The 14412-nt window shown below is 45.8% G+C and overlaps 1 protein-coding gene across 1 annotated transcript; it reads left to right on the top strand.

The window, feature by feature from the left end:
* Positions 1-2084: 2084 nt before the first annotated feature.
* Positions 2085-13865, top strand: LHFPL5 (LHFPL tetraspan subfamily member 5). Its single transcript, XM_079934841.1, has 4 exons — positions 2085-2773; positions 7590-7826; positions 11486-11512; positions 12968-13865. Exons 1-3 carry the CDS (start codon positions 2362-2364, stop codon positions 11494-11496), a joined length of 660 nt encoding a protein of 219 aa, XP_079790967.1. The 5' UTR covers positions 2085-2361; the 3' UTR covers positions 11497-11512; positions 12968-13865.
* The last annotated feature ends 547 nt before the right edge of the window (positions 13866-14412 follow it).

The following is a 14412-nucleotide window of genomic DNA, read 5'->3' as shown; positions in this document are numbered from 1 at the left end:
GGTGAGTCACAGAGCTGAAGATGGAACAGAGCCACCTGTCTTGGGCGGGGCAGGAATCAAGGTGGCTCTAAAGCTCCCAGTAGCAGGAGTTTATGGATTATCTCTTGAGGATGTTGCCAAGCCCTGACTAAACAATACCTTTTTTTCCTCATGTCAATCCACCACCAATTCAGATTCCCTAGAGAGAGACTGATGGCCTAGCTTGGGTCACACACCCAGACCTGTCTCTAGGGTCTGTGTGCCCTGTGATTGGCTATCCCACCAGAACCTCAGAAAGCAAGAGAGCCTTCTCTCAGAGGCAGGGGAAGTTCTGCTGGTCAGGCCAAACAAAGAATGTCCATCAGCTCCTAAGAGCTTGGCCCCAGGTTAGGGCCTTTTCTGAATGGGGGAACATACAGCCCCTGCTCTGGGGAAGCTCCCAGTCTGATGGTGGAGACACAGGCCATGCCTTGATGAACTTCCAGTCTGATGGCAAAGACTGGTCACAAAACCAGGGATTTAAGAGGAAGAGGAAACATAGGTAACAGCACAAATATGTTTAATGCAAGGTTCTTTTTAATAGTGAAAAATTGGAAACTGTCAAAATACCCCCAAAGGGGAGAATAATTAAACAATTACTACATAAAGACTAAAATCATGTTTTTGAAAAACTAGTAATGTGAGAAAAAAATTGGATGCTAAATACGTGTACATTATTATCCAACTGTGTAAAGCAGTATGTCCAGGAGGAGGGAAATACACCAATATGTTAACAGAGGTAATAATAATAACAATAGTAATAGTAATAGTAATAATACTAATAAACATTTCTGAGCACTTTTATATGTGAGACCCTGGGCTAAACATTTTACATATGTTATTTTACCTAACTGTTATGTGACAGATACTATTATCATCCCCATCTTATAGATGAATAAACTGAGGCTTGGGAAAGTTACATCCTTAGCTAACAAGTGGCTGACTCAAATCCAGACCTGCCTAAAGCTCCCAGTTTGGGGTTATGAGTGATTTTTATTCTTTTATGTAACTTTCTTGAATTTTTCTATATACTAATCATGTATTTACCTATAAATTCAGGAAAAATATAGATATTTTGAAAAAAAAAAGGAAATATGCAGGGGGGTGAGGGAGGGATGGACTGGGAGTTTGGGGTTAGTAGACGCAAACTATTACATATAGAATGGATCAGCAACAAGGTCCTACTGTATAGCACAGGGAACTATATTCAATGTCCTGGGATAAACCATCATGGAAAAGAATTAAAAAAGAATGTGTATATGTGTATAACCGGGTCACTTTTGCTGTACAGCAGAAATTAACACAACATTGTAAATCAACTATACTTCAATAAAAAATAAATTTAAAAAAAGAAATAGGTAACAAAAATATAAACAAGAGGAGAAAGACATTGTATTGAACAAAAAGCATATGTTAAGGTCTGAGAAGGCTCATAAGAACTGTTCTTTACTTTGTAGCTTCTATTATCACCCTATCGGTCTGCATTGCAAATACACATATATTTACATATATGTAAATACCTCACGGTCCTTGAGAGCAGGGGCTCTGTCCTTTTTATTCTATGGTTCTTGCTGAGGGAAGACATCCTCCAACATAGGGCGTAGTACACAATAGGCTCTTAGTAATTGTCGATTGAGTGATAGGGACGAGAAACCAGTGACCCGGAAGGCGTTGCTGGCCTCCGGGGTATTGGAGGTTCCGGGAGGATGACTAGGGAGCCAGGGAGCGGTGGGATGGGATACGGACTGCGCTCAAGAATCGCTTTTGCGGCTGGAAACCAAGCGAGAGGAATGTGGCAACCGCAGCCTCACGCCTTCAATTCTTGCCTTCCCTGCTCAGGAGGGTGAAGGGGGGCCTTGATTCCCAGTGGCGGGGGTGTGCAGTGAGTAGGTCGGCCGCTCTGCACCTATCTCTGCCCGGAGTCCTGAGGCGCTGGCCACGGTGCTGAAAGCAGTGCTCTCGGAGGAGGGAGGGAGGAGGAGCCGGGCCGCGCGAAGGGGGCGGAGCTCTCTGGTGCTCTCAGCTGGCATTGGGGGCGGGGCAGGGCGGCGCCAGCAGGCCCGAGACCACGGCGGGTTTGAGAGGAGGTAGGAGACAGGAGACAGCCCGGCTAGAGCAAGAGGGGACACAGGCACCTGGACAAGCTTCCCCTGAAGAGGCCAAGGTCATCTTCCCTGTCCTATTAGTCCTCTTTTTTCTACCTTGGAGGGAGCCTTACCTTGTGCCCTGATCTCCGCCTTCTCTCCAAACCTGGCTGAGGGGTGACCCACTTCCGGGCCTCCATCCATCCGCAAAGCCACTTCCAGCCCACAAGTCCCCAGCCCAGGACCCAGTGCCCTCACCATGGTGAAGTTGCTGCCTGCCCAGGAGGCAGCCAGGATCTACCATACCAACTATGTGCGGAACTCGAGGGCCGTAGGTGTGATGTGGGGCACACTCACCATCTGCTTCTCCGTGCTGGTCATGGCGCTCTTCATCCAGCCCTACTGGATAGGCGACAGCGTCAGCACACCCCAGGCAGGCTACTTTGGCCTTTTCTCCTACTGCGTGGGCAACGTGCTGTCGTCTGAGCTTATCTGCAAGGGTGGCCCGCTGGACTTCTCCTCCATCCCCTCTAGAGCCTTCAAGACTGCCATGTTCTTCGTGGCCTTGGCCATGTTCCTCATCATCGGCTCCATCATCTGCTTCAGCCTGTTCTTTGTCTGCAACACGGCCACTGTCTACAAGATCTGCGCATGGATGCAGCTGGCTGCGGGTGAGCAGGAATAGCAGGAGGGATAGCGGGAGGGCAGGCAGGGGCCCACCTTCTGTGGAGTCTCTGAGCCTCCTACTCAGCTGTCCTCCTTTATAGCGCAGCCATACTCAATGCCCTGCAGATGCCTTGGAAAAGAGTAATTAGAGAGTCTTAGGATGGCTGAGACCAGAAAGGCCTTAGAGATCAAATTGTTCAACCTCCTCTTCCTGTAGATGAGGAACTGAGGTCAAGAGAGGGGAAATGATTTTCCCAGGAGCAAGTCACTTATGGTAGAGTGAAGGTCTTTGTTCCCTAATTATAGGATTCCATACTTGATGCAGCAATTGTGAGCATTTGGGGCAGCAAGTGGAAGTGATATTTTGTGATGGGGGAGGGGAATAGGGTCTTTTAGAACTATGTGGGGTAGGTGGCTACTGGTGGTGTTCAGAGGCAAGGCCTTCCCTGTCCCCCTTTTCCTGCTCCTGGCCCCAGGCAGGCCACTGGGTCCTTGGGCCAGCTGGTCCTGCTCTCCTCTAGAGCCTAGAAAGGGATGCCTAAGACCTTGTCCTGCAGCCCTTGGTCCCTCCAAGGACCACACACAGACTGTCCATACTAGGGAAACGTCCAGGAGCCTTGTTAGGGACTGAAGGCTAGAGTGAAATCATCTTGACATCATTGGTTAGAATGAGAAGCAGTGTTAACAGGGAGAATGGAATAGGGATCAGAATCCCATACAACCAAACATGTAGACTCAAGACTGTCAGAGTTGGAGGGGACCCTAGAGAGCTATAGCATCCTCCCCCCAACTATAGATGAGGAATCTGGGACTGAGAGAGAAGATAAGACTTAGCCAAGGCTACAGCAGATCATCTGGCAACAAAGGCAATAGAATAAAGGCAGTGAGTCCCAAGAACTAGCTGTATTCCAAAGACATTTTTTACTGAGGCACACATTTACATAAGTGTAATGATTTGTAAAGTACTTCCACATGTATCATCTGGAGGAGCCTCATCATGACAGTGAGGTGGGTTTTCCTCCTGTTTTACAGAAGAGGCTCTTAGCCGGTAACTTGTCTTTTAGCACACAGGTAGTGAGGGACAGAACCTTCGACTCTGAATCGTGTACTCAGGCTACTTACCTGGTTCCAGAGCTGCCTCCCCAATCCCCCTGCCATCTCTCTCTCTCTGTACTCCGTCTATATGATGAGGGAGAGGCTGGGGCAGGGATGAGGCAAGTCTCAGTGGACAGTGGGGAGGAAGAAGGGAGAATGAAGATTTAGCAGTTCTGTGACAAAGAGGAGTAGAATGGACCCTGGCACGCTTGCCAGCTGGTCCTCCATATCAGAGCTATGGGATGCTGGAAACACAACACTCCCTCTCCCATTCTCTCCACTGTCCCACTCCCCCAACCTCCTGCAACAGGTGCCATTTGCTGAACAGGCAGTGCTGGGAGGGCCTGGGTAGGGGAGGGGTCACCAGGCCATTTGAGTCAGACCCTGACTGGGTCATGCAGCTGAAGACACCGATAGCAGAGGTGGCCAGGTGCCATCCCATGAAACATTTAAGCTGGGGGAGAGCAAAGGTGGTGTCATGTTCCATTCTTCCGTGCTGGGGAAGGGAAGATGAGCCAAAGGGAGGGGTGAGGAGGAGGTATGCCCCACAGCCAGCAGCTGGGAGATTCCTCCATTTGAAGAGACCTAAACCAGTTGGCTTAACCTTGCCAAGAAGCCTGGGGCCAGGGAAGGGAGCAGCAGAAGGGATGGAGGACTGATGAACGGGGCAGGGTGGGGCTGTAACTTGACAAAGGGAAGGAGGACTGATGACCGGGGCAGGGTGGGGCTGTAGCTTAATAAAGGGAAGGAGGACTGATGAATGGGGCAGGGTGGGGCTGTAACTTGACAAAGGGAAGGAGGCCTGATGAACGGGGCAGGGTGGGGCTGTAACTTGACAAAGGGAAGGAGGACTGATGAACGGGGCAGGGTGGGGCTGTAGCTTAACAAAGCTAATTGAGCTTCTGGATGCCAGGTGTAGGCAGAATGTGGTCCCAGATCCTGAAAACACAGGTAGGGTAATTTGCTTGTCTGAGTTCTGTCAAACTCATCTGTAGAAGGTAGCAACAGTACCCCCATCACAGGGTTCTTGCGAGGATGGGATGTTGTAATGCATGGAAAACACCTTGCACGGTGCCTAACATATGGGAGGTGCTCAGTAAACATGAAAAACACAAAACAACTTTATCAGTCAGGATGGATGGGGTGATGCCACAGTAACAGACAACTCCCAAATCTTAGTGGCTTATGACAAAGGTTTATTTCTTGATAATGGTACATGCTCACTGAGGATCAGTGGGGGGCTCTGTTCTCACTGGGCTCTTCCAGAGCCCAGGCTGATGGAGCATCAGCTGTCATCTGGCTGTCATCATTGCGAAGGGAAAGGGAGCTCTGGAAAGTCTCCATCAGCAGTTAAATGCTCTGGCCTGGAAAAGCACACGGCATTTCTGCTCACGTTTTATTGGCTGAAGGAATTTTTATGAACTTGCCTAACTTCAAGGGAGAGAGGCGAGGAAGTATAATCCTACTATGTACCTGAAATACTTGTAAACAGCTCTAATGACAGCCACATCCATCGAGGTTGCTTCCATCTGACTTCAATGCCAATAATAATAGCAACAACTAACATTAACTGGCCACTTACCATGTACCAGACACTGCAGTAAGCACTTTCTATACATGGTCACGCGTAACCCTCATAACCCTGTTCCGAGTCAGGTATTATTATCCTTATTTTACAGATGAGAGACTGGAAGTCAGAGAGGGTAAGTAAACTTGCCTGAGAATACCCTGCTGGCCTCTATTTAGAGCCCTGAGACACCACAATGGGATGGACCCCCGCTGTGCCCAGGTAGATGGGTGGGGTGCTCCTAGAGGGCTGTGGCACCCATAGTAACAACCTTTTTCCAAGTCGGAGGCCCTGGGATCTTTTCTGAACCCCTGTAGGGAGGTGCTATAGAAGGAGAAGGGGGCCATGCCAGGTACCAGAGGACTTGTCACACACCACGTGGGGAAGAGCACAGGTTTTACCAAAGAGCTCTGGGAGGGTCCCCCTCCTCCATCCTAAGGATCTTCCTGTTTGTCACTAAGTCTAAAATGTCACCACTAAATACATTCGGCTCTTTGGAGAGATGTCAGTCTGGGAGGCTGGGGGAATTAACTTTGAAGTAAAGAAAGTCAGGAGCCATGATAGCAGGTCTTGGCTCTGCCCTCGCTAAATGACTGGGCAACTCACTTAGTTTCTGAGACCTCAGTCTTTTAATCTGAAGATGGGATATTAATACATGGCCTACTTCACAGAACTGTGGTAAGGGTCGAAAGAAAAATGGTACATGAAGTATTTTGTAATCTATAAGAGAAGTATGTAAATGAGCTCCTCCTAGAAAAAAACAAGGACGGTTGATACATTTAGGTGGGGAGGTGGGATCCTTGATCTTTACACTTTGTTGTACTTTTGTTTGATCTGCTAACCTTCCTTGCAAGAGCAAGCGGAGCCCCAGGTTGGTGACTTTGGGTCCTGCGAGGTGCTTCTCCATGGGGCTCCCAGGTAGGGCACAGCTTTGGCACTAAAGAGCCTCCAGGCCTGTGAAAGGAGGGCCAGGGGTGGGAAAGTGGCACAGACAAGGGAAGGAAGGCACCCCCTGCCTGCCTGGCGGTTGTCCTTGGGTTGCCACAGTCACATCCCAGGAATATGTACCTGTCTGGGCAGCTAAGTTGGGGTGGAAATTTGGTGGGCGGGTGTGGGAGTAGTGGAGGGAAGGCGGGGAAGATGAAAATTTTGGCTGTCAATGCTAAATCAATGAAAGCACAGTGTGGCATACTAGCTAACACTCAGGAAATGCCAACTATGTGTCAGGCAAGCTTCTGAGCACTTTTCCAATATTAACTCATTGTAACCTCGCTGCAATCCAAACAGCTAGATACTATTATTATTCGCATTTTACAGATGAGGAAACTGAGGCAAGAAAACTTAAGTAGCTTGCTCTGAGTCACACAGCTAGTTAGTAAAGAGCTGGGCTTGAGATCCAGGCAGCCTTCCCTAGTGTTTCCCAGCTTTTCCTGTTGAGAGAATCACCCAGAGGAGTGCTTTTAAAGACAGGGATTCCTGAACCCAACCCTGACCTGGGAATCAGCATTTTAAACACATTCAGGGAAGTGTGGACAACTGCACTGTTCCGTAGTGGGTAATAGTGTGGAGACCTGTTTGATTGAATGGAAGGTTCATGAAGGAAGCAGCCAGAGATGGGGCTGGAAAACTTCCTGTATTCATTCAATCTAAGATACCTGAGTTGTAGGACACACCATTATTCTAAGTGCTGTAAAAAGGAAAAATACTTCTAATCAAATTGTAGCCTAAAGCTTTATTACACTTATTTCAGAGATGTTGGAGTATGAACAAATGTACATCTGAGGAGTGATGAGTTCTCTGGGCTGGGACCAGATTTTGGGAGGAATTTGAAGCCAGGTGCCTCGTCAAGTCCAAAGTGAGGGGTACAGCTGAGGGCCTGGTAGAACCACCTGGTGCTGTGGCAGAACCTCCCAGGGCTGCGGAGCTCTGCTCTCAGCCTCTACCCCTGACCGCTGGCCCCCAGGGGCAAGTAGCTTTAGCTCTTGGAGCCTCAGTTTTCTCCCCCGTGTTCTACAAGAAGGATGGCAGGAGCTGCCCCTTGTGCCTCTCAAGGCTGTTAATAAGAGAAGGGAGGTGACACGATGACAGCAGTGCAAGGTGGGAGGCAGCAGGCGAGCACACCCAGCTTGACACCATCTGTACCCCTCCTGTCCCCTCAGCCACAGGCCTGATGATTGGCTGCCTGGTCTACCCAGATGGTTGGGACTCAAGTGAGGTACGGCGCATGTGCGGGGAGCAGACCGGCAAATACACACTGGGCCACTGCACCATCCGCTGGGCCTTCATGCTGGCCATCCTCAGCATTGGAGACGCCCTCATCCTCTCCTTCCTGGCCTTTGTGCTGGGCTACCGCCAGGACAAGCTGCTCCCTGATGACTATAAGGCCGATGGACAAGGTAATTCTCTCTACCCCAGGGAGGTGAGGCTTCCTCTCTGCCAGGTGCCTGAGGTTTGGCCACTGGCCAAGGGTGAGGACACCAAGACCGATCAAACACAGCCCTTGTCGCAGACGCCAAGGGCCAGTGGAGGTTTGCAGGCTGGCATGCGATAAGGCATTGACAGACCTATGTGGCAGAGGCTGTCTGTGATAAAAGCGTGTCCCCCTGTCCCCCTGCACTCGCAGGGCCTACAGGGCAGAGAGCCCTGGTCCAGCTTGGGGAGCTAGGTGTGGCCTCCCATAGGTGGCACTGAGGCTGGGTCTTGAAGTAACAGGGGAGTTTACTAGATGGAGAGAGGAACAACAGGGGAGCAAAGGGGATGATGATTTTTTGGGGAAGGAGGAAAGGCAGGTTAGGGCAGAGATGTGACAGCTCCTGGACTGCAGATGGTGGGAGCCTAGCCCCCTTGGGTTAGAGTAGCCTGGGGGTTCTCCGCATATCCATTTTCTGATCTGAGCCTCATTTCCCCTCATTAGAGGGTAGGAGGCAGGTTTTTCCTCATTTTTAAAAAATACCTACTTCACAAGATTGTACTCAGGAACAAGATAAGGATGTCTGCTCTTGTCGCTTCTATTGAAGATTGTATTGGAGGTTACAGCCAGGAAACTTAGTTAAGAAAAAGAAATAAAAGACATCTACTTTGGAGAAGAAGAAGAAAAACTATCTCTATTAGCAGATGACATGATTTTGTATATGGAAAGTCCTAAATAAGCCACTAAAAAACTATTAAAGCTAACATACAACTTCAGCAAGGCTGCAGAATATAAGAACAATATACAAAAATGTATTTGTATACACTAACAATGAACAATCTGAAAATGACATTAAAAAATTTCTTTTGCAATAGCAACAAAAAGAATAAAATACTTAGGAATAAATTTAACAAAAAAGTAAATGAAAGGTACATGAAAATTAAAAAACATTGTTTAAAGAAAAGGCCTAAGTAAATGGAAACATCCCTGTTCATGGATCAGGAGACTTAATATTGCTGACATGTCAGTACTCCCCAAACTGATCTACAGATTTAATGCAATTTCTATCAAAATCCCAGCTGGCTTTTTGATTTTAGGATCGGCTTGTCAATTGGAAATGCAAGAGACCCAGAATAGCCAAAACAATCTTGAAGAAGAACAAAGTTGGAGGCACACATGTCCTGATTTCAAAACTTACTAGAGGGGCTTCCCTGGTGGCACAGTGGTTGAGAGTCCGCCTGTCGATGCAGGGGACACGGGTTTGTGCCCCGGTCCGGGAGGATCCCACATGCCACGGAGTGGCTATGCCCGTGAGCCATGGCCGCTGAGCCTGCGCGTCTGGAGCCTGTGCTCCGCAATGGGAGAGGCCACAGCAGTGAGAGGCCTGCCTACTGCAAAAACAAAAACAAAAACAAAAAAAATACAAAAAACTTACAAGAAAGATACAATAATCAAGACGGTGTGGTACTGACATACGGATAGACATACAGATCAATGGAATAAAATAGAGAGTCCAGAAATAAAACCAAACATCTACGACCAACTGATTTCAGCAAGGGTGCCCAAGACCATTTAATGGGGAAAAGAATAGTCTTTTCAATAAATGGTGCTGGGACAACCAGATAGCTACATACAAAAGAATGAAGTTGGGCCACCTACCACACATCATATACAAAAATTAACTCAAAATGGATCAAAGACCTAAATGTAAGATATAAAATTATAAAACTCTTAGATCTTGGATTAGGCAATGGTTTCCTAGATTTGACACCTAATACACAAGTACCAAAGAAAAAAATAAACTAGATTTCATCAAAATTGAAAACTTTTTTTTTTTTTTTTTCCCCCGTACGCGGGCCTCTCACTGTTGTGGCCTCTCCAATTGCGGAGCACAGGCTCTGGACGCGCAGGCTCAGTGGCCGTGGCTCACGGGCCTAGCTGCTCTGTGGTACATGGGATCTTCCCAGACCGGGGCACGAACCCGTGTCCCTTGCACCGGCAGGCGGACTCTCAACCACAGCGCCACCAGGGAAGCCCAAAACTGAAAACTTTGTGCTTCGAAGTACACCATCATGAAAGTGATGACAACCCATAGATTGGGAGAAAACATTTGCAAATCATAATCATAATGCTAGTATCCAGAGTATATTAAGAACTCCTACAACTCAACAATAATAAAAAATAACCCGATTTTTTAAATGGGCAAAGGATTTTTGTTTTTAAGTATACAGTTTTAATTAATTTATTTGGCTGCGCCGGGTCTTCGTTGCAGCACGCGGGATCTTCATTGCCGTGTGCAGGATTTTAGTTGTGGCATGCAGGCTCTTAGTTGCAGCATGCGGGATCTAGTTCCCTGACCAGGGATCCAACCTGGGCCCCCTGCATTGGAAGCATGGAGTATTAACCACTGGACCACTGGGGAAGTCCCAAATGGGCAAAGGATTTGAATAGACTTTTCTTCAAAGAAGATACACAAATGGCCAAAAAGCACATGAGAAGATACTCAACATCATTAGTCATTATGAAAATGCAAATCAAAACCACAATGAGATATCACTTCACACCCACTAGGATGGCTGTAACAAAAAAGATGAACAATAACGAGTACTGATGAGCATGTGGAGAAATTGGAATCCTCGTACGTTGCTATAGAAAATGTAAAATTGTGCAGTTGCTGTAGAAAACAGAATGGCAGTTCTTCAAATGATTAAACAGAGTTACCACGTGACCCAGCAATTCCACTCCTAGGTATATACACAAGAAAATTGAAAACATATGTTGACACAAAAACTTGTACACATGTTCATAGTAGCATAACAGTCATGCATCTGATGACTGAATGAACATAATGTGTATATCCTTACAATGAGTTATTATTCAGCCATAAAAAGGAATGAAGTACTGGTAATTGCTATAGTGTGGAAGAAAACATTGAAGCCAGATACAAAAGACCAGAAACTGTATGACCCCATTTATATGAAATGTTCAGAACTGGCAAATCCACAGAGACAGGAAGTAAATTTTAGTATTTCCCCGGGGCTGGGAAGAGGGGGGAATTGGGAGTGACTGCTAAAGTTCACAGGGTTTTTGGGGGGTGATGAAAATGTTCTAGAAGCAGATAGTAGTGATGGTTGCACAATGTAGTGAATACACTAAGAACCACTGAGTTGTATACTTTAAATGAGTAAATTTTATGTTAGTAAATTATACCTCAATAAAAAAATAAAAGATTGTGCTGAGGATTAGATAGTGTATATAAAGCACCAACAATACCTGCATATTTTAGGTGATGAATAAATGTTAGTTCTCTCCACCTTCTGTTTTTCCAGTACCTCCACTCTTTATATCATCCATCTGCCCAGCCAATAATAGGACCTGTGCTCCAGGTGCCCACTGACACCTTTAGGTCCAGGGGGTACAGTGAGGGAGGAAGTCTACATTTGGACCTTAAGTATAGTAAGGGAGACAATCATGCAAGATGGAATCACAAGCTGATAAACATTATGAACAAAAAGTGCAAGCTTTCTTGAGAGTGAATAAGAGGAATTTGAACTAGTTTGGAGAGGGAATAGTGTGCAGGGAATTATCCTGAAAACAAGGCTTGGTTGTAAACACATACTGTTCTCTTTTTTTTTTTTATCGCAGAGGAAGCCTGAAGCAACAGGAGTGTTGGTGCGTAATTTGATTGGAGAGTGGTCTGTGTTCCTTTGGAAGTGCTGTGGCCTCGCAGAATGACTCAGGAAGCTGGGCTGTAGGGCCTAGGGGGAGAGGGGGTAGGGGGGTGGCTGTGGGGTGGGAGGGGGCAGGAGCTGGCTGGCATCTGAGACCTTCACTGAGGGGCAAACAGGAACCCTTTAACTTTACTTGTGTCTTGAGAAGTGGTAAAAGCACAGGGAGAGAAGAAATAATTTAAAACAGGCAGGTGGTTTCATAAACTCATCTTTTTGTGGAGCCTGGCAAACAAGAACAGACTGTTTTTAGAAGTCATTATTGTCATTTGGACCCTTATTTTCAGAAAGAAGTTTACGTGATTTTAAGAGACATAGTGGAAAACCTAATAAAATAGAAAATAAAAGTCATAGAGAAGAAAACATATTACAGAAAGCTAGGCTAACAGAATTAGTGTATTGAGTATTAAATTTAGCTCCCTGCTCCCTGATAGCTGAAGCAAAAAGCAAAACACGAATTTAACCAATTTTTATGTCTGGTTGAAAACGAAACACATGTTAATTTCCTTATTGTCATTTCAGTTTCTAAAATGTGATTTAACAAGGACATGAAGGAACACCTTTAAAAAGAAAGCAAGGGTGGAGGAGGAGGGAGGGATGGAGGAAGGAAGAGAAGGAATAGCCCACAACAGTATCACCTCCCTGATAGCTGTCATTTATTGAGGACTTACAGCAGGCCAGGTACTGTGTGTGGGTCGCAGGGATTATCTCCATTTGAACTATTTTATTGATCATTTTTGCTAAGCACCTTCCCATCCTTGACCACAAAGACATACTTTTTTGAATAATGATAAATTAGCATCGTCCCCCCCCCCCCACTTATGATTCTTAAACATTAATGTGCATAGCTCACCTGGGGATCTTGTTAAAATTCAGACTGATTCAGTTGGAGTGGTGCCAAGCACTGCATTTCTAACCAGCTCCCCAGTGATACCCTGCTGGGTAGGGGTCACACTTCGAGTAGTAAACAGAGTATAAACGTTTTCTCATGTTTTTGCCATGTTCCTTACTGAAGTTTTTAAAAGCCACAAACTCCACAGCACTGGTGTACCATTTCATTGCTAAATGAGACCTTAGTTAGGCATCTAGCACTGCTATCATAGATAACTTTTTGCTCCTGTTGATACATTCTGGAGTGGAATTACTGAATCAAAGCTAACTACAGCTGTCTGCTTTTTTCTTTTTCTTGCACTACATTTATTTACATCTTAAAAGACATTTATGAGTTTTTACTTGAGGGACACTAATACTATCTTATATACTAGTGAGGAAGTTTGCATGTCTGGAGTAGAACTGAATCAAAATGTGAGCATACGTGGGGAAGTTTTGTGTTTTTATTGGCTTAAAAAATGTCAAATTCTATAATCTTGCAATCTTTTTTTTTTTTTTAATACCACAGGTCATCTATTTCCCTGACAATGGAAAATGAGGGAATCAAATTCTTCAGAAACAGAAACTTGTTCCTTCCATGCTTCCCTGTATCTGCTGCTCTAGGCCTGAAATCCTGAAGCCTTTCATTATAGGATGCCAATCTCCTGAGACAAGACCTCTTACTGTATCGGGAAAACTCCAGCGAGGAAGAACTGCAGTGACCACATACAAGATGTTCAGAGACACGTGTTTAACTCTCCTGACTGGGGACCCACTTTCTCTTCCTATCCTTTCACACCAGCAAATTGCTTTACCCTCTTGAGGCCTCTCCGTAAAATGAGAGCAGGATGAGTCTATGTCTAGGGGCCTCCCAGGTGAGTCCCTAACAGTCTAATTCACTGAGGATACTTGTTTGAAAGCACCCAGAAATTAACACCCAGCTCTGAGAGGACGATGAAGAAGAGGTGGCTGTAAGCATGCTGGATCATTTCAGGTTGAGGTTTAGGGGGTCCTTTGCTTTTTTCTTTTCAGGTTGTTTTCTTATTGATGCTCAGAGATGGGTAAGGAACGGAGAGGTCACCGGAACCTGAGTCCATCAGGATTGGGTGACTTTAGGATCTAAAAACTTTCGAGACTAAATTCTTTTTTCCCTTTGGAACCAAAAATCACATTTTTTCAGTGTCCACACTGACCCAATCAGAATGGGTTACCAGTTTTGGAAAGTTGTGACTTGTGGCCAGGTAATTTGTTAGAGTAATAGATGAACTCTCCTGTAAAAAAAACAACTTTGGACTTGGTACATTAAATGGGGAATCTTTTACCAGTCTCTAGAGGGGAACTCAGTTTAGGTAATACCTCACTGTAGCAAATGCCAAGACAAAGATAAGATTCTTTAGGCTGTTCCCTGCCCTAAGGATGGTATGTATTGCAATAGAAACAGGGTTTTGTTGATTATCTGCAGTGAATGATCCAGGAAGAACAGTGCTTTTTTCTGGTCTTTTGCCTGTTTGCTCAGTAAAGAGAAAACGTGGGTGCTGTTTTCTCACAGGTAGAAAGTGGGTAAATGTTGAACAAAACCATAATGGATCTTGTTGCTTGATCAACCAGCAGTGACACGGAAAACAGGCTTCTTATTCTGGGCTGCAGGGATTATTCAGAGTGCACTGGTTTAAAAGATGCCTTTTAACCAGTGCACTCTTGACAACCTGCCCAGTCAGTGCAGTGTTTCTTCTCCAGTTCAGATAGGCTAGGTATGAGTATCCCAGCATTGTCCCAGTTGTTGATAATGGGGACTATTAGAATGGGATTTAAGAATGATCACTTTCATGTTTTCTTGTGCTGATAAAATTATTTCATTGTCAGGCATCTACTTTATGCAAGCTTTTATTTATTTTTTATTTTTATTTTTGGTCGCGCGGCTTGTGGGATCTTAGTTCCATGACCAGGGATCAAACCTGGGCCGACGGCAGTGAA

The sequence above is a fragment of the Stenella coeruleoalba genome, assembly GCF_951394435.1.
Source record: "Stenella coeruleoalba genome assembly, chromosome: 10".
NCBI lineage: Eukaryota > Metazoa > Chordata > Mammalia > Artiodactyla > Delphinidae > Stenella > Stenella coeruleoalba.
The sequence above is the reverse complement of the archived record's forward strand: the minus strand, read 5'-3'. Positions and strand labels throughout refer to the sequence as shown.